Source organism: Cervus canadensis, chromosome 4 (genome assembly GCF_019320065.1).
Source record: "Cervus canadensis isolate Bull #8, Minnesota chromosome 4, ASM1932006v1, whole genome shotgun sequence".
Taxonomy (NCBI): Eukaryota; Metazoa; Chordata; class Mammalia; order Artiodactyla; family Cervidae; genus Cervus; species Cervus canadensis.
In genome coordinates, this window is record NC_057389.1 from 81,532,224 (window position 1) to 81,552,781 (window position 20,558).

Here is a 20,558-nt window from a genome sequence, read left to right on the forward strand (position 1 = left end):
TTATATGGAATCCTATGGTTCTTTTTTATCTGTCATCTTTTGCTCACTGTGTGTATTTATAATTCATTCATTTGTACTCCTGATTATCCTCCATTATATGAAATGCTACTCTTCTGTAGTTGTGGATGTTTGAGGTTGTTTCTGGTCCTTGGCACTTGTTAAGAATGCTGACATGAACATTTTAATATGTGTCCTGGTTCATTTAAGTGTTGTTTATCTATAGGGATATTTCTAGGAGTAGATTTGCTGGATCAAAAGGTATGCATTTTTTTCAGCTTACAAAGATAATGCCCAAACTGTTTTTCCAAAGTTCTGTACCAGTTTATATTCCTACCAGCAGCATGTGAGAGTTTTTTGTGTTCTATACAATCATGTTTTCTCACTTTATCTTCTCAAACGTTGTGGGATAGGTAATACAATCTCCATTTTACAGATGTGGAAACTGAGAGCCAGAACATTAACTTGTCAGAGTTTCACACAGCTAGTGAGTAGCAGAGCTAGGTTTTGAACCTGGATCTGATTCAGGAGCAGGAACATAAAATTTTACTTGTTGCTATTTCAGGACATTATTTGGAAAACGGGGATTGCTCATAAAGGCTCAATATTCATTTTCTGTGTCTTTGATTAAAAATGACAGGAAAGGCTCCATTTTAATGTATTTTGAAGGAGTGGAGGTAGATGCTTCAATAACAAGAGCTGAATAAATAAATTACCAAGTGTGATATATGCTATGAAGAAAATAAAAGGGGCACTGCTGAGAAGAAACTGTATGTTGGGTGATCTGGGAAGGAGGCTACATTTGAGCGAAGACCTAAAGGTTGAGAAGGAGCCAGCCATTTTCAAAGTGTGTTAAAGACAGAGGGAAGAGCAAGCAAAAAGTTCCCCAGGAGGAAATACTTTAAAACCAAAATTTCCACAATAAAGCAGTGTTATATCAAATTAAATATTTTAGTTAGAAGTCTTTCAGTAATTTCCTAACTTTAAAGGATAGGATTTTGAGGATGTACAAAAAACTTGAAGAAAAATTAGTAGAAATAGTAAAGTCTATAATTGTAAAAATACAGAAAATTTACTTCTAAAACAGACTAATATTTACTTTTTCTTCAGTTATGTCAAATCTTGGTATGTGTGGACACAAACCACCAATGATAAACTTCAAGAATTCTGTGTGGATAATTTTATTTTTCAAGCCTTCCAGAAAGGGCATGGATGTGTAGGTGGATCCCAGGGGTCAAGAGGTTGCAATGATAAATCATATATGGGAGGAAAGAACCTAGTATGACCTTAGTTCAGTTCAGTTGCTCAGTCGTGTCCGACTCTTTGCGACCCCATGGACCTCAGCACGCCAGGCTTCCCTGTCCGTCAGCAACTCCCAGAGCCTCCTCAAACTCATGTCCATCATGTCAGTGATGCCATCCAACCATCTCATCCTCTGTTGGCCCCTTCTCCTCCCGGCTTAAGTCTTTCCCAGCATCAGGGTCTTTTCCCAGTGAGTCAGTTCTTCGCATCACGTGGCCAAAGTATTGGAGTTTCAGCTTTAGCATCAGTCCTTCCAATGAATATTCAGGACTGATTTTCTCTAGGACTGACAGGTTGGATCTCCTTGCAGTCCAAGGGACTCTCAAGAGTCTTCTCCAACACCACAGTTCAAAAGCATCAATTCTTCAGCACTCAGCTTTCTTTATAGTCCAACTCTCACATCCATACATGACTACTGGAAAAACCATAGCCTTGACTAGATGGACCTTTGTTGACAAAGTAATGTCTGCTTTTTAGTATGCTGTCTAGGTTGGTCATAACTTTCCTTCCAAGGAGCAAGCGTCTTTTAATTTCATGGCTGCAATCACCATCTGCAGTGATTTTGGAGCCCAGAAAAATAAAGTCAGCCACTGTTTCCACTGTTTCCCCATCTATTTACCATGAAGTGATGGGACCAGATGCCATGATCTTAGTTTTCTGAATGTTAAGCCAACTTTTTCACTCTCATCTTTCACTTTCATCAAAAGGCTCTTTAGTTCTTTGCTTTCTGCCATAAGGATGGTGTCATCTGCATATCTGAGGTTATTGGTATTTCTCCCGGTAATCTTGATTCCAGTTTGTGCTTCATCGAGCCTGGCATTTTCCTTGATGAACTCTGCATAGAAGTTAAATAAGCAGGGTGACAATATACAGCTTTGATGTGCTCCTTTCCCGATTTGGAACCAGTGTGTTGTTCAATGTCCAGTTCTAACTGTTGCTTCTTGACCTGCATACAGGTTTCTCAAGAGGCAGGTCAGGTGGTCTGGTATCCCCATCTCTTGAAGAATTTTCCACAGTTGTGATCCACACAGTCAAAGGCTTTGGCATAGTCAATAAAGCAGTAGTAGATGTTTTTCTGGAACTCTGTTGCTTTTTCAGTGATCCAGTGGATGTTGGCAATTTGATCTCTGGTTCCTTTGCCTTTTCCAAGCAGCATTTAAAAAATGATTTTGTGATTTTATCTATTTATTTTTGTGTGCTTTGGGTCTTTATTGCTGTGCAGGGTTTTCTTCAGTTGCGGTGAGCGGGGGCTACTCTGTCTACTAGCAGTGCTTGAGCTGCTCCTTGCAGTGGCTTCTGTAGCTGTGGAGAACAGGCTCTAGGCTAAGTGGGCTTCAGTAGTTGCGGCTCCCAAGCTCTAGAGCACAGGCTTAACAGTTGTGGTGCACAGGCTTAGCTGTTCCAAGGCGAATAGGATCTTCCTGGGTCAGCGATTGAACCCATGTCTCCTGCATTGGCGGGTGGATTCTTTACCACTGAGCCACCAGGGAAGCCCTGACCTAGAGCCTTTGATCAAAAGAGGTTGCTAACTTGAGCAGCTAACGTGGTATGGAAAAAGATTATCCTAGGTAACATAGAAACCAAGTGATTGATTGGTCTGTCTTAACTACCCTACCACCATAGCATCCAGAAAAGCTTCCAGAGTTAAAGAACTCATGTAACTATCTTGGGCAATTTCATATTTAAACATTTTACATGCCTTCCAGGTGGGTTCTGTCTGTATACTAGCAATTCTTTCTCATAGGTGGTCCATGCAGCTGTCTGTAGCAGCCTCGCATACACTGTAGACCCTGGGGGAATTTCTGCAGAGCGAAAGAGACTTTTAGAAAATCCCCTCCACTGTCAGGCAGGGCAGAACTACTTCTGTCATTTTTTAGGAGGATTATGTCAGAAACCCTTAGTTTCTCTAGATTGGGAAGCAGAGGAAGGAAGGATGAAGCAAGGTAAGAGTGAAAATAGCTGAGGAATTGGGAAGTATAGTTTCTTAAGTTGGGCAGTTTGTCTATTGTCCTCTTACCCAAAATAGACAGCTTAAAATAATTCACTTTGGCGCTGTCACTGTAATGTGTGGAATTCTCTCGTTTAGAAGATTCTCTGCATTGCCACCTTAAGAGCTGCATGGCTTGGGGAACCTGTCAAAAGACTGTTTCCACCTTTGTTAGGTGGAGCTTATGTCTATCTCTCAAAGATGTGCTAGTTCAGGGGAAGAGGATGTGTAAACACTTAGGGAAATGTCTGGCACACAGTAGGCTTTCAGTAAATGCTGGCTGTTATAAAAGGAAGCCAGACAGATAATAGGAGTCCAGATATACAAAACCAAATTATTGCCTAACCTACAGATCAATTCATATCCAGAGTCAAACTCTTTAAAAGTCATGGGGGGGACATCATCCTTTTCTCTGTGATATTTTCCATGTGTGTATATAGTTATAGGAAATAATAAGAGAATTGCTCAGAAACAGATATAAGGTGTATTTAACGACTCAGGCAGATTGTTGCACTGTTAAATAGGCTCTTCCTGCTTGCTTTTCATTTAGTACAAATATTAATCTGGAAGAATTTGAAACTTCTGGAATGATTAATGTTTTAGTTCTACTTACACGTGATCACCCTTCATGCTGGGCTTTTGACCTTTTTGGTGGTTGTAGTTAACAGAAATTTTTATCATCGTCTGCCACAACCACATCAATGAATAGATAACTTGATAACCTGAATAAGGATAAGCATTTTTGTGTATTTAAAATTTTCTCTGTTCTCTGGTAGAGCATAGCTACCACCCTACGCATAGAGTCTTCTAAATAGTGTTAGTCGCTCAGTCATGTCCGACTCTGTGACAGCCATGGACTGTAGCCCTCCAGGCTTCTCTGTCCATGGAATTCTCCAGATAAGAATAGTGGAGTGGGTTGCCATTTCCTTCTTCAATCTTCTAAATAAGTAGTTGTTAAATGCATTTGAACTTTTATAGCTTTATATCTGCCCCTGACATTGTTTTCCTGTTCATGTTTTTTTTCCCCTGTGGCTTAAGATTATTTGGTAAGGTTGATTTACTGTCTAAAAAGTCATATCAGTTGTGTTTAGAATCCAAATATTACTTCATAGATCAAAATGGTGTAACACAGTGTAGTTCCCTAGTCTTTATTTGGCAGGGTAAATGATTCATTAGCCCATATTTTGTGGCAGCCAGAAAGTGATTAGCCAGTACATATAATTTTGTCATGTTGAAAAACTAAAGCAATCTAATATTGTTTCCTGTTGTTCTTTTTTTTTGCAATTTTCATCTTCAATAATTTTAACTTTGTGTGTCTATGTAAATGACTACCCTATCTTATACAACCCTCACATTAACTCTGTAAGTTGGTGTATTAGTTTAATAACTACTTTCTAGTTGCTGAGGTAACACTAATAGAAAATTTTTTTCCTCTAAATAAGTGGACCTTTACACAGAAGCATGCATTCATGAGACCGTAAAACATGATCGAGGTTTAATGCAACATATGTATCAGAGATACAGTGTGGGGACAAAAGGAGAAGGATCCCTAGTTGTAAGAGGAGTTAGGAATGCTCACTGGCATGGACTTCGTCCTCCATGTGGCATGGAGCGGTGGAGCTTCCCAGCAGGTGCCTCGAGAGCCGCGCAGTGTGGGCGCTGAGAGCATGTGCAGCCCCGGGGAGCCTGCTGCCTTTGCTCTGACGGGGTCAGCTGAATGTGTAATCTCGTCCTTGTTGAGAAGTGGCCAGGCATTGAAAAGCCAGGCCACCTAGGAATAAGTTTTCAGCTAATCCTTTTGAAATGTATTAACTGTGAGTCACACTCTCACATTTCTCACAAGGCACGCAAAGTTAAGTTGCTGTCCTACAGTCAGGTCATATCAGCTGACTTGATAGTCAGGCTCTAGAAGCCTCAACTGCTATATGTGGCTGTGACACATTGATCTTTATTTACAGTTTTGAGACTCCAAGGAGATGGTACACGTAGGCAGGGATTTATTATCCCATTTTACAGATTAGGAAACAAACCATCATAAAAGAGACTGTGACTTGAAAAGAAGCTCCCACCGTTTCTTTGACTGGTTGAGACTTACTGGTAATAGTAGAAAATGCCCTGAATAAAAGATAGAAAGCCTACTTTTCATTTTTAGTCTCTACTATAAAAATATCAATTCTGGGAGTGCTGAAAAGTTCCTAGCATGGTTCTTAATAAAATCAATCAGTAAATATTTGTTTAATGAATGAATGGAAGGATGTGGTTGTAGTTTATGCCCAGAAACTGCTTTTTGCAACTGTAGGATCTTCAAATAACAGAAGAATATCAGGAGTTATTTTAAGGGATTGGAACATTTCCCTCTTCAAAGGGTGTCCATATTTCAGCAGCCTTAAGTCTGTCTGGAAACAATATTTTAGTAGCTATAGACCTCAAGAGATAGTTTGGTACAGCTTTGCTCAGTTCTTTAAAACATCAGTAAAGCAATAAAAACCCAAACATTTCCCCCCCCGCCCCACAAATTAAAAAAAAAGTGTGTAGCTTACTGTCTTTTGCATTCTATGATCTAAAATTGCTGAGCTGAGATACTTTTTACCAAGCCTTTACCAGTTTAATTGTAAAAACAGAATGAATTTGTATAAAAATGAATAGATAGGCAATAGGCTTTGCCCAAAATGTGTTTTATTAGTATTTTTTAACTGTATTCAAAAGTTGCACTGTCTAGACAGTCTTGATTTTCCTTTGCACAATAATAAGCCCCTTTATTCAACTTTGGAGAAAACATGTGATCATAAATCCTTCTGATCCCTGCACGATCATCTTTCGTGGGTATTCACATCCTTGTCTAGTGATGTCACAAACACCATCTATACTACTTTGTACACTTGAGATGAAAATTTTGTGCACTTAGTAACTGGGATGTCCAAAGAAAGAGAACAATTGTGACATTTTAATGTAATATCTACTTAAAGCATTTGTCAATGAAAAGTGCATTGGCATGCCCATGGTGAGGATATACACAGAAGATAATATTGCACTCTAGGTTACAGAGGCAGTGAGATGGTTTTAATTGTAATTAAACCGTTGGATAAGTATTTTTTCCTAAAGCTTTGTTTTTGTCCATTATTGTAAAAAGAAATGTGGCATCCTAGGTTGTCTCTAAAATACTCAGGAAAATTCTTGTGTTAGGGAAGAAACAGCAAGTCAATTTGGCAAGAAATTTTTTTCTTTTTTTTTCTTACTGAGGAATCATCATTAAACCAACCCCTTGTATTGAAGTAGTATTTTCTCTTAGGTCACACAGAATATGAACTATGACTTCTGATATGTAAAAGATAATTTAAACCAGTGAATTAAAAGACAAGTTAATTTTTGGATATTAGAAACTGAAAAACTGTAAATTCTTAAAGATCAAAGACATGCATTGCAGAATAAATCTAAATTAATTTATATTATAAACAATTTTAATTATTAAGAATTTACTGTATTTCTGATCAAATACCTTTTTTGATATTTAAGTGTTCACTGAAACCTTTAAGAATTAAAAACTAATCCAAAACAGAGAGACTACTTTCCTCTTCTTTTTATTTAGAAAAAAGTTGTTGTTTGTGGTACATCGACGATTTCTTTTTTCCTCATATGGTAAGAGCTAGAGTAGTAAACCTAACGAACTGATCAAGTGACAACATCAGTGTTTACATAGAGGGCTGAAATGCAGAGGGGAGATCTGATCTGAAAATGTATGGGAGTCATCACTTATTACTCGTCACATATAGATGGTGGTTAAAGCTATAGGTCTGGTAAGATGACTATAGGGAAGAAATAGGGTGAAAAAAAGAGATGGTCTAAGACCAAGTGTTAAAGTGACTTCTACCATTTAAATGCAGGGGGTAAGAGGCTGAGAGAGTATGGTATTTCAAAAAATGTTTGAAGAAAGAGGGGTTTGTCAACAGTATCATGAGCTACTTCAAAAGACCTTTGAGCCAGAGACTAAAAAATGTACATTAGATTTATTATATTTGGCAGCAGAGTAGTCTTTGAATGTCTTTAAACTATTTCAGTGTTGTAGCATGGTGAAGCCAGATCAGTGTGCATTGATAAATATACTGTATAGTATTTCAGCAAGTTTAGCTGGGCATTTGGAGGTGGAATGTGCAGTGAATAGCGAAAAGATAACCATGATTAGAGGAGAAAGAATGATCAAGTTGAGGTAGAAATTTGAATATACACGGGAGAGTATCCACAGTGTAAAAATTCTACTTTTCTCTACTCCCTGCAAAGAAATTATGACCATGGAAACCAGAGTTTCCTTTCATTCTTATATTTTTTTGTATCTCAGAAAAAGTGGTCAGTTACTCAGATTTTCTCTGCCCAAGTTTCTCTCTTCATTTTTTTCCCATAGCTTCTCCCGCCAGCTCTTTATCCCTGGCCCCTCTCCTAAGTTCCAGTCATGAATTTTTTAATAGCCTGATAGAACTCTTTGTTTCATGGCTCCTCAAATTCAGTATGTCCAACTGAATTAATTTTCTTTTCAGACTGACATAATTTACCAGGATCTCTATCTGTTTCATTGAGAAATCCTTGCAGTCACTGTGGGCCTCCCTGTCCGGGTCTTGCATTGTTTCCCCTGCCTCTTCCTCTCTTCCTCACCCTCTTCTTGCTCCCAGTCCTAATCCCTGCTCTGTAGGTCCAGGCTCACAGTGCTACATTTTGAAAGATTATTTCCCCAAATGTATTTAAATTAGTTTGGTCCATCTCATTCAGTATGGTATTATCCAAAAAATCATCTCTTATTTTTGACATTGTATTCATCATATGAAAAACAATAAAAACAAACAAACAAATGAAAAAACAAACCATTGTTTCTCTAAAAATGGTAGATAGATAAAAGATTTTATTTATGTACCTTCTGTCACTGTAATATATAGTCCATAATTGTACATGTGAAATTCTTCTGGTAATAAGATTTGTATATAATAGTGTGTGTACATGTGTAGATAAAATGCCATACTCAACAGTTTCCTTATTTCTCTGAAACTAATGTATTTATAGAAACAAAATGTGTATTCCACATTGGTTTCCTGTTCTTTTGGAAATTAATATAATTATAAACCCAGTTTACTTAAATTTATTGATTTAAATATAAATGACATAATTGATTTTAATTTTTGAATTGTATTTTAAAGATTAATAACACTTTTTAAAGTAGAACTATAATAACATGATAAGGAAGTTAAAAGTTTATTTGGATTAGTCTTTGTTTTAAAATACATTATTCATGCAGAAAAACCTTACTTTGTGTTTTAAATATAGTTCATAGTATAGTGGAAAGTAGTATAATTATTGCTAGATCTTCAACTTTGAGGTAGAATTCTAATAAACACCCACAGCAAAAATTTTGAGATGCCCTCTTGCTTCTGAATTATTAAAGACACCCACATTAGTACTTAGCTTTGGAGAAAGTAGCCTATTAGGTACACACATCTTTAGTTTTCTTTTAATAGAAATGGGAATAGAAAGTCTCTCTTTATTATCATAGGTATTGAATTTTCTTGTAATACTTGCAGGCTATATAATAATTTAAAGTGTTATTTTATAACTGAAGAGCATTAAATATCCTAGAGTGAAATCTAAGGAACTTCTGGCTATTTTAAAGTTAATTGAGTTAAGACATTTTTGTTCTTGTTTTACTTGAATAATGGAACAGTTGAGTCATTAGTTCTCTTTTGGGGGCCAGGCTTGGGGAACTCATCAGTAATGTCCTCCTGTCTAGAACATAAACAACAGTGGAGGTAAAGCCAAAGTGGGTGCTGAGCTACCAGGTCCCTGGTTACATTTTCCCTATTTGTACATGTTTCCAACATGTTTAGCTGTTACTGGTTTATGTCAAATTCTAAGCGAGAAAGAGGGCTAAAAATAAGGCAGATCCATTGACTGAAATGAGGAGTGACAGTCTGCAGTCTGATAGAGAAGAAGAGGTGAGAAAGATGACCAGATGTAGTCATTGCAACAAGTACTTCATGGCCTAACAATTCTCCTATGTGTATACCCAGGATAAATGAAAAACACATGTAGCTCAATAGTGAAGAATCTGCCTGTCAATGTAACAGACGCAGGTTCAATCCCTGGGTCAGGAAGATCCCCTGGAGAAGGAAATGGCAACCCACTCCAGTACCTTTGCCTGGGAAATCCCATGCACAGAGAAGCCTGGCAGGCTGTAGTCCATGGGGTTGCAAAAGAGTCAGACACAACTTAGCGACTAAACAACAGCAGGTCTTGGTTGACAGCACTTTGAAAAACCATCAGCAACAATGCATTTGAATCTACTTGGCTAACAGAAGTCAAAGAAAAAAAAGGAAGTTTGTTTTATTACATACGTTTCACTCTGTTGTAACACAAAACTTGCTTCAGGTCATTTCTATGAGAAAAATTATATTCAGAATTCTGTAGAGGGTGTAACCACTGAAAAGGATTTTTTTAAAGGAACTATGGACAGGGAAAGAGAATGTAAAGAACAGAAACTAAGAATTATAGAATCAGACGTGAAACATAAAAGCCTTAGAGGGAAACACTTGTGAAATGCACTCTGTCAACCAGTTCATGTATGAATCTGAGAAAAGTTAGGAGAGAGTGAAGAGCACTGAATGAAGTGCTGAGTAAAGACAAGTCAGGATGAACCTTGGGGTCAACAGAGAAAACTGTTCATTGATGACAGAGGAGTTTGGCAGTGTTAACACTGAAATCTCAGATATGGGTTGGATGCACTCAGGCAAGATAAAGTTGTAACTAGAAAGACAAGGTCTGAATTGACCCACCTGGCTAGCCTACACTTAGCAAACAGTATTCTTTGTGTTCTCTGGATACCACCAAAATGTAATTAAAATTTAAAATTATTAAAATGGATTTGCTGTCACAATAAGATTTACAGATTTATAACTCAATGAATAAGGTTTTCTTCCACTTTATTGATTTACATTTTCGATCCCTGGGTTGGGAAGATCCCCTGGAGAAGGGAAGGGCTACCCACTCCAGTATTCTGGCCTGGAGAATTCCATGGACTGTATAGTCCATGGGGTCGCAAGGAGTCGGACAGGACTGAGTGACTTTCACTTTGAGGTAAAATATTTAGAAACTCTTGGTTCTTGGAATTCTGTACTGTGCCCTCCTTAAACATGGTGAAGTGCGTTCAGTGATGTTTGTTTTATCAAGTGGTTTTACATGTTAAATAATTCTTAAGCATAATTCACATTTCCTCTTATGACCAGGAACCTTTTGAGGATGGCTTTGCAAACGGAGAAGAAAGCACGCCAACCAGAGAGGCTGTGGTCACGTACACTGCGGAGAGTAAAGGAGTGGTGAAGTTTGGCTGGATTAAGGGTGTACTAGTATGTACCTACGAACTTAATTTTAGAGTTACATATTTCTGTTTATTAGAAAATCTTCCTAGTATTATCATGAATTCTCAAATAATGCTTTCTCTTCCTAAAACTGTTTTATCTGGTTTTTACGGAGGACCACATTAATAACTTACACCTCCTTTTCTTCTGGGTATTAAATTGGGTAAAGGAAATATGCTTATTCATTTAATTGAATTATACTTGGTTACCTCTGAATTATATTTTATAACTTCTTATGAATCCCACACATTGTCACTTCTCAGAAATCAAGTATGAAGCTAGTTCATTGATGGGAGCAGCAGAATTAAGGAAACCGGGCAGGCAGCATAGCTGAAATGTGCCTGCTTCCTTTCCTGCTACCAGATTGTCTTTTGAAGAGAAATGTGTAGAAGTTAAGCAGCAGAATATAGGAGAAGTATTTATGTTGAGATCACTTCAGTAGACAGGTTTAGGTGATTAAGGTTCAGATTTACTTTTTTTTTTTTTTCCTGTGTTTGAATAGGCTCTAAGGATCTAAGTAGAGTAGACAGTCTGATTGAGACTTTGGAAGCACTAAATTATAGTTGCATTGACATTTAGGGGAGTAGAAGGAAAATTCCAATTCTAGTCGTAGTTTTACTGTCGAATTGAGTGCATTTTATGCTCTGGGTTGTATCGTTTGCCTAGTCTTAGATCTTAGCATTTCAGAAGACTATATACTATGTATGAACATAATAAATAAAAGTAAAAATAAGTTGGGGATACTGTCTTACAAAGAGTTTTGGTTTCTGAAACATGTGTGAATAGTTAGCATTTGAGTTGACAAATATTACAGAGTATTTAAGGCTACTTAGAGATTATGAAATGAGGATGTTATTAAAGAGTAAGTTAAAAATTAAACTTACTTGGATTGAAAAGGGGGGAACATACACTGCTCTTCTTTAGGACTGAAGTCTTAAAATACTCCTTGTATCTTTTTTGTTCATTTGCTTCTGCTGCTTCAGATAATTTGTGTGTGTACACACACTCATATATTACATCATACTTATACTTCAATTAGCTCACATTGAAGCTCTTACTAAAGCTCTTTTTAAAAATATCTGTTAAAGAAAAGGTTCGGATAAGAGATTTGAAATGACTTTCTGTAGTTTTAAAAAGTATGTTATCCAACTATTGGCTAGTTGAGCATTTACTGTATATTGTATTTAATTTCTTTTCCTCTGTGACTTGGTTTTTTCTCTTCTAGGTACGTTGTATGTTAAACATTTGGGGAGTGATGCTCTTTATTAGATTGTCGTGGATTGTGGGTCAAGCTGGAATAGGTGAGTGAAGTTACATACTGTTGAGTCATTTGAGAATGAGTAGGCAAAGTAACTGAGTGCATGTGTAGGCTCTAAACTTCATAAAATTCAAGCAGTTGGAGTCATTCTAAGCTACATTCTCCTTTGTGTCAGACAGTTGTCTTAATGTCCCTTTTTCTAATTGTAGATTTGATCTAAAATGGGTTAAAAATAAGATAATTTGTAAGTTATAATGTTAATTCAGTATACTTAGACTCATCAGTTCTAGATGTGGCAGGTTTGAATGAGACTAAAAGTATTCTCAAGTTTTCTTTTCTTTTTCCCTAAAGGTCTGTCAGTCATTGTAATAGCAATGGCCACTGTTGTGACAACTATCACAGGATTGTCTACATCAGCAATAGCTACTAATGGATTTGTACGAGGAGGTAAATTCAGTCTTTGCACATCATCATCATTGGGTTACTGACACTAAATAAACAGATTTTAAAATATTTCTATTTTTTTTTACCTTAAAAACAACATTTTGGGTTCTGTATAGGCAAGACAGTTGCTGTTGAGCCCTTCTGAAGTAGATCTTGAATATAAAATTTTAAATTGATCCATACACAAACATGTATGCTTCAGATTGTTCAGGTGATCAGATGTCTGGTAGCAAGAACGGAGCTTCTAGCTGGGTTTCTTCTCCATCGAGGCTCCCTTTGTTACCTCCTCCCAGGATTTCACCCTTGGGTTAGTGTTGTGCAGCCTGCGTTCGGTCAGTATTACACAGGTGTCGCCTCGTTCCTCCCCACTGAAGGAAATGCAGTCAGAGTTCTTTCCTCATGGTCTGACCGCTTGTGTGAGTTAAACCTGGGGCTCTGAATCCATACCCTCAACTCCAGCTATCTTCTGTGGGTACCCTGAAGCCTGTTGTATTGGAGCCCACAAGATCTGCCTCGTGAGGTTTTACTCTTCCCAGGAAGAATACCCAGGACAGCAGGAGAATGGCTCTGGGACCCCTGAGAACAAGAAGAAAAGAAATCCATTTTCCAAAGCAGATCTCATCATTCAGATGGAGAGGAAGATGCTGAGAGAAAGAAGAGAAGATGTGTACCAGCTCCTATAAATTCATCATAGCAGATCAACTAAGAAAGGCATCTGCCTGTTCCCCATCTGCCTCAACTATTTTACAGATCTGTATTTAACGTTACATGCATACAATTTCTGCTTTATCTGTATTAGTACTTGGAGAAAGAACCAGATTGAGCTTTTCATTTTTTCCACAGTCGTCTTCAGGTATCTTATGTACCAGAGGATTCAGATCACTGTGGCCCTAGGGGAAGCTGGTAGCTCCCCTCAGTACAGTTATGACTATGTGTTGGCTGTTTTATGTGCACATGAAGTTGGGGTCTAAGATGTGCGTATGCCCAAGAGTTAATCAGGCAATACTGAGAGATTCTTGTGCTTGTGTACTGGGTGCCCCATGCTTCATTTCGTTCTGCTACTATTAGGAGATGGAAGTAGAAGGAGAAATTGATGCAGTGTTAGTTATTTGAGAGGATCAGCAAACCATCATTGACTTTCTTCTTGTCTTCAGCCCTTCAAATCTAGGTTGTGAGACTCAAGGGGAGTGGGGCATGGACCCACTGTCAGCACAAACCCCAGACTGTTCTCTGTGAGTCCAGACTTCTGGGAAGTATAGATTTTCCTGCATTGTGACTAAAACGCCACTTCGTGCAGTACTACCAGTAGTTTTCATATATTTTTACAGATACTTCAGAGACTTGTATCTAATCTTCTGTCCTGGGCCACGAACAACATATGAGAATATAGAGTGTGTGAACCTGTGTCCCAACAAAGTACCATGTTGCAGTTTTGTCTGAGTTCCCTCAAAATGTTAAGTCAGTTTACAGAGTAAACTAACTGTAGGGAAAAAAAAAAACAAAACATTGAATTATATAATTTGAAATTCTTCTGTTACCACTTATTCTTAAATGACAAAGTAAATATGTTTGCTGAAATAATGAAACCTATGGGAAAAGAGAAGCCATTAATTTAAAGAAATGACCAAATATTTTGAAGCTTTGCTAGAAGGCATTTATTTTTCATTTAGATCAGTCAGTGATGTTAGAAACTGAGCTGATCTTTTATAGAATATAAGTGAGCTGCATTATCTGCAGTGAAAGTTCCTGGAGATTCTTGCAATGAATGTAAACTCCTTCTCTCTCCTCTATATATGCTTCATAGACTTTGAGATCCCTAACAGAATTTATTTTGGTTTCTTGGTAAAACAGTATTTCCACATGGGAATAAGTAGATATAGGTATAAAACTGGTGAGATAACATTTTATTCTGTATCCATGATTCTACATTAAAAATACCAGTATGAGTCATACAGTTTATCCCAAAAGAATGTATTTCTTAGCTCTCTCCACAAAAACCACCTGTCACAGATGGTCAGCCCAGTACCAATGAGCACCCCTAGTGCCCACATTGTGTATTTTCATTCAAAGGAACCAGGGAACCTTGGAGAAATGATTGATTCCATGTCTGGGTAGGAAATGTACTAGAGAAGTCTAGACATCTTTTCTCATCAGTAAGTGAAGAAGATAACAAAGGCTATTGTTTCATGTTGAAAGGACTGAGGAGCCAACCTGAAAAAGCTAACACTTAACTTTGGATAGTTTGAACAGGAGTACTACTACTAATTATAACTGATTTAAATGAAAGCATAATATATATAATAAAATCCCTAGATTCACAGACATCACACAAACACACAAAGTCTCATTTTTTTACCTTTGTAGAATGCTAGAGAACTAACTTATTTTGAAAATTGATAAAGAATCTAGTGTGAATTTCATTTCTGAATGAAAATTTCCTTACCTCAACTCAGTATAAGCAAGAAATTAATAAGGGATTTATCCTTTAGGTAATTATTCTACAAAATAAGTGAAGAAAAAGAAATTGGAATATGCCAACTCTGTAAACCCTTTGCTTAATAAGAGCGCCTGTGAAGGACTGAATGTGAATCACCTTGGCCTATAGCTCCAGGAAGCATAGAATAGGGAGGGAAAAGAGGAACTTACAAGTGAGACTATAGGATGACAGCAGCAAATGCCAGACTGGGAATCTCTCTGGAACAAGGAATCCTTGTTCAATAAAATTTTGCAGGGAGCAAAAAGATAGAGAGGGGTTATGGTTTAAAACAAACTTTCAGACTTGGTTTATGTATAGATGGAGTTATCTTTCAGTATTGTGGAGCCAGGGGTGCCTACATTCAATGCCCTCTATCCCAATCACTGAGGACTTAATTTTCACTTCTTCCTTGAAAGGACTGTGTAAGAGGAGATCAGGAGAGCTGGAACTATCTAGAAGGTCGAAGTGCAAAGACTTAGGTAGAGATATAATGGGAATAACAATATCTGCACTGGATGCCCTTTAGCCCAATCACTGAGGACTGAAAGTTGACTATTAAGGGAATTAACAAGAAAATATTTTACTCAAAATATTGCTGATTGTGGTTGCTCTGTTTAATAATTTCATTTTCAAGAGCCCTCTTTTAAACTTGAGCATGTAGTAATTAATATAAACTATTTTGAGGTAGTGTTTGACAGTTTAATTTGTTTTATCATGATTTTTAACTTGATTATTAACAATTTAATTTATTTTATCTTGATTCAGTTAATGGTGTTAAATGAATTATATTTTTCTGTATTAATACTGAATAATATTTTATTCTCATTTTATCAAGTGTGTGCTTCCAGCTCCATGGAAGTGTGTGTAATGTGTTGTGTTCTTTATGCCATCAGTCAGTTCAGTTCAGTCAGTCACTCAGTTGTGTCCAACTCTTTGCGACACCATGAATCGCAGCACACCAGGCCTCCCTGTCCATCACCAACTCCCAGAGTTTACGCAGACTCATGTCCATCAAGTCGGTGATGCTATCCAGCCATCTCATCCTCTGTCGTCCCCTTCTCCTCCTGCCCCCAATGCCTCCCAGCATCAGGGTCTTTTCCAATGAGTCAACTCTTCACATGAGGTGGCCAAAGTACTGGAGTCTCAGCTTCAGCATCAGTCCTTCCAATGAACACCCAGGACTGATCTCCTTTAGGATGGACTGGTTGGATCTCCTTGCAGTCCAAGGGACTCTCAAAGAGTCTTCTTCAACACCACAGTTCAAAAGCATCAATTCTTTGGCACTCAGCTTTCTTTATAGTCCAACTCTCACATCCATACATGACCACTGGAAAAACCATAGCCTTGACTAGACGGACCTTTGTTGGCAAAGTAATGTCTCTGCTTTTTAATATGCTATCTAGGTTGGTCATAACTTTCCTTCCAAGGAGCAAGCGTCTTTTAATTTCATGGCTGCAGTCACCATCTGCAGTGACTTTGGAGCCCAAAAAAATAAAGTCTGACACTGTTTCCACTGTTTCCCCATCTATTTGCCATGAAGTGATGGGACCAGATGTCATGATCTTAGTTTTCTGAATGTTCAGCTTTAAGCCAACTTTTTCCCTCTCCTCTTTCACTTTCATCAAGAGGCTTTTTAGTTCCTCTTCACTTTCTGCCATAAGGGTGGTGTCATCTGCATATCTGAGGTTATTGGCATTTCTCCCGGCAATCTTGATTCCAGCATGTGCTTCTTCCAGCCCAGCGTTTCTCATGATGTACTCTGCATATAAGTTAAATAAGCAGGGTGACAATATACAGCCTTGACGTACTCCTTTTCCTATTTGGAACCAGTCTGTTGGTCCATGTCCAGTTCTAACTGTTGCTTCCTGATCTGCTTATAGGTTTCTCAAGAGGCAGGTCAGGTGGTCTAGTATTCCCATCTCTTGAAGAATTTTCCACAGTTTATTGTGATCCACACAGTCAAAGGCTTTGGCATAGACAATAAAGCAGAAATAGATGTTTTTCTGGAACTCTCTTGCTTTTTCCATGATCCAGCAGATGTTGGCAATTTGATCTCTGGTTCCTCTGACTTTTCTAAAACCAGCTTGAACATCTGGAAGTTCACGGTTCACGTATTGCCAAAGCCTGGCTTGGAGAATTTTGAGCATTACTTTACTAGCATGTGAGATGAGTGCAATTGTGCAGTAGTTTGAGCATTCTTTGGGTTTGCCTTTCTTTGGGATTGGAATGAAAACTGACCTTTTCCAGTCCTGTGGCCACTGCTTTATGCCATAGGAGAGATTTAATTACTCTAAGTAGCCTTTACATTGACTTTAACAGTACATTTTAGAGATTAAACAGGTAGAATCTAGAGAAGTATAGTTTTTTTTAAAAATAGAAATTAACTGTCAACCTGTAAAGAAGTGTTATAAAGCAGAGACATTACTTTGTCAACAAAGGTCCGTCTAGTCAAGGCTATGGTTTTTCCAGTGGTCATGAATGGATGTGAGAGTTGGACTGTAAAGAAAGCTGAGTGTCAAAGAATTGATGCTTTTGAACTGTGGTGTTGGAGAAGACTCTTGAGAGTCCCTTGGACTGCAAGGAGATCCAACCAGTCCATCCTAAAGGAGATCAGTCCTGGGAGTTCATTGGAAGGACTGATGCTGAAGCTGAGACTCCAGTACTTTGGCCACCTCATGTGAAGAGTTGACTCATTGGAAAAGACCCTGATGCTGGGAAAGATTGAGGGTAGGAGGAGAAGGGGACGACAGAGGATAAAATGGTTGGATGGCATCACCGACTCAATGGACAGGGGTTTGGGTAAACTCTGGGTTTGGTGATGGACAGGGAGGCCTGGCGTGCTGTGGCTCTTGGGGTCGCAAAGAGTCAGACACGACTGAGCGACTGAACTGAACTGTAAAGAAGTATGCTGTTCTGTGCTTCATCAGTCAGTCGTGTTCAGCTCTTTGTGACCCCATGGACTGCAGACAGCCAGGCTCCGCTTGTCCATGGGAGTTCTCCAGGCAAGAACTGGAGTGGGTTGCCATGCCCTCCTCCAGGGGATTGTCTCAACCCAGGGATCGAACCCAAGTCTCCTGCATTGCAGGCGGATTCTTTACCAGCTGAGCTACCAGGGAAGCCCAGTAAAGAAGTGTAACAGTGTCTGATTATAGCATAAAAATAATATTGAAACATTCAGGGGAAAAAAAGAGTTAGAACTTAGCAAATGCAAGGTCTTTAGTTTCAGTCTTGATTGGATTGTAGTAATAATGAGATGAGGGTACTATTTGAAGCAATTAGCAGCAAGTTAGAGAACCATCTCCTTGGTCCTCTTATTTCCACGGAGTAGAACTAGCACCACCAACTAGCTGATGGAGTCCCCTCTTTCCTTCTCCTCTGGTATACTCCCTGCCCTAGCCATATACACTCATGCAGCCCAGAACTCTTTCCCGCCCTGCAAATCCTGTTGGTGTTCTTGAAAGGTCCTATTTTACAGAGTTTACTTGGACCATGTGCAACAGGTTCTGCAATTCAGATGGTGCTGGCCAGCTTCCACTGTCACTCAGATCTGCATTTCCTAGATTTCACAGGCCAGAGTTTCTTCTGTCCACAGACAATCAATCTCTGAATATCAACTCATTTATGAAATAGAGAACAACCACAGGCAGCCTTTTATAATATGGAGATATAAGTTCTGGTTTTTTATTTATAGTGTATTATATGAACTGAGGGCTTCCCTGTTGGCTTAGAGGTTAAAGCATCTGCCCGCAAAGTGGGAGACCTGGGTTCGATCCCTGGGTCGGGAAGATCCCCTGGAGAAGGAAATTATACTGGAGAAGGAAATCTCCAGTATTCTTGCCTGGAGAATCCCATGGAGGGAGGAGCCTGGTAGGCTACAGTCCATGGGGTTGCAAAGAGTCGGACACGACTGAGTGACTTCACTTTATATGAACTGAGCAATAGAAGGGAACAGTTCATCAACCACTTTATGGTTTGGAGCATTAAAAACAGAGGTCAGTACACTTTCAAATAAAAGCCCAGACTACATCAAATTTCTGATAGGTAGTTCTGAGAATCGAAAATCAGTAGAAACCTACCTTTGTGACTAAGATCAAATGTTTTTATTCCTTGTATTTCAGTTCATCAAACAGATAATTGTTGAGTATGGGTTTTAGATTTTTAACTGTGAACAGGCTCACATTATGTGAGACAGATTGTGTTTCCCCCTGCTACTGTCACTCCCCCCCACCCCCCTGTAGATAGCCACTTATTTAGCACCATTTGTCAACAATCTACTCCATACTGGATTAGTTTTGGTGCTGCTGTTGAAAACCAAATTTTCTGTGTATTGTCTGTTCCATTGATTCATTTATTCTTCACCAGTTATTCCAAGACTACCTTGTTTTGATTGCTTAGCTTTGTAAGTTCTAAGTCTTTAAACTTTGTTCGTTTGCAAAATTGTTTTGACTCTTCTAGGTTCTTTGTATTGCCATATAAAATTTTTGAATTGGCAGTATCAATTTCTCTAAATACAGAAAACCTCTCTGGGACTTTGGGATTTCAGTCTTAAAATTTTGGGGGGGGGGAAGAATGGTCATGTTAACAATATTGAATCTTCCAGTCTGTAAACATGGTGTGTCTTTCTATTTATTTAGATCTTTGTTTCTGTCAGCAGTGTTGTATATTTTTCAGTATAGAGATATTGCCTGTTTTGTTCAGTTTATCCCTCAGTCATGTTTTTCATCTGGTAAATGGTAATTGTAAATTTCATTTTCCAGATTTTTTAATGACTGTGTATAAATGCGTAGACTTACGTGTCCTGGTTCTGTGACTTTGCTGAACGTAAAGTCATGTCATCTGTGAACAGACATGGTTTATCCCCTTTCTTTTCAATCTGTAGTGTTTTCTTCTCTCCCTCTCTTTTTCCGTCTCCTTCTGTTGTGTCAATCTGTTGAAATAGATAGGGCCTTCAGTACCATGGTGAAGAAGCGGTGAGCATAAACATCCTTGTAGTGTTGCCAGTTTTAGGGGGACTGAGTTGAATATTTAAGATGCTAACTGTGGAGTTCTGGAAGATGTAATCTGTCAGATTGAGACAGTTGTATTTCTAGGTTGCTGGTAGTATTTATCATGAATGAATGTTGGAATTTTGTTACACTTTTTCTACATCTGTTGAAATGGTTATGTGGTTTTTTTCTCTTATTCTGTTATTATCAAAATTATATGGTATTTTGAATCTCAGTAACCTAGCATTCATGGCATAAACCCCACAAAGATCAAAGATAATATTTGGTCAAAAAATATTATGGTTTCTGCTACTTTTTAGTTGCTAACATTTTGTTAACAACTTTTAAATCTATGAGCATGAGAAATATTTATCTAAAATTTTCTTTTTTTGTAATAATCTGTGTCAGGTTTTGGTATTAGGATTAAGCTCAACTCATAAGGGGTGTTGGCTAGTATTGGTTCTTCCTCAATTTTCTGAAAGAGTTTTTGTAAAATTGATCTTATTTCTTCCTCACTGGTGAAGCTACCTTGGCCTGTGGTTTTGTATGTGTGTGCATGTTACAAATTTAATTTCTTAGGAGTATTTCAATTTAATGTTCCTGTCATAGTTCTGGCAACTTTTTCAAAGAGTTTGTCCATTTTCACCTTAATTGATTTTTCTTTATTCTTTTCTGTACCTGTGGTCTTAACTTTTTTTTTCTACATTAGGCTTTCCTT

General features: G+C 38.1%; 1 protein-coding gene across 2 annotated transcripts in view; it reads left to right on the forward strand.

The window, feature by feature from the left end:
* SLC12A2 (solute carrier family 12 member 2) overlaps nt 1-20,558 on the forward strand; it is a 104,822-nt gene that overhangs the window by 13,840 nt on the left and 70,424 nt on the right. For both annotated transcript variants that reach the window (XM_043465959.1, XM_043465960.1), the window contains exons 2-4: nt 10,546-10,665; nt 11,903-11,978; nt 12,287-12,382. In XM_043465959.1, coding sequence (XP_043321894.1) covers nt 10,546-10,665; nt 11,903-11,978; nt 12,287-12,382 — 292 coding nt within the window. The remainder of the gene's footprint in view (nt 1-10,545; nt 10,666-11,902; nt 11,979-12,286; nt 12,383-20,558) is intronic.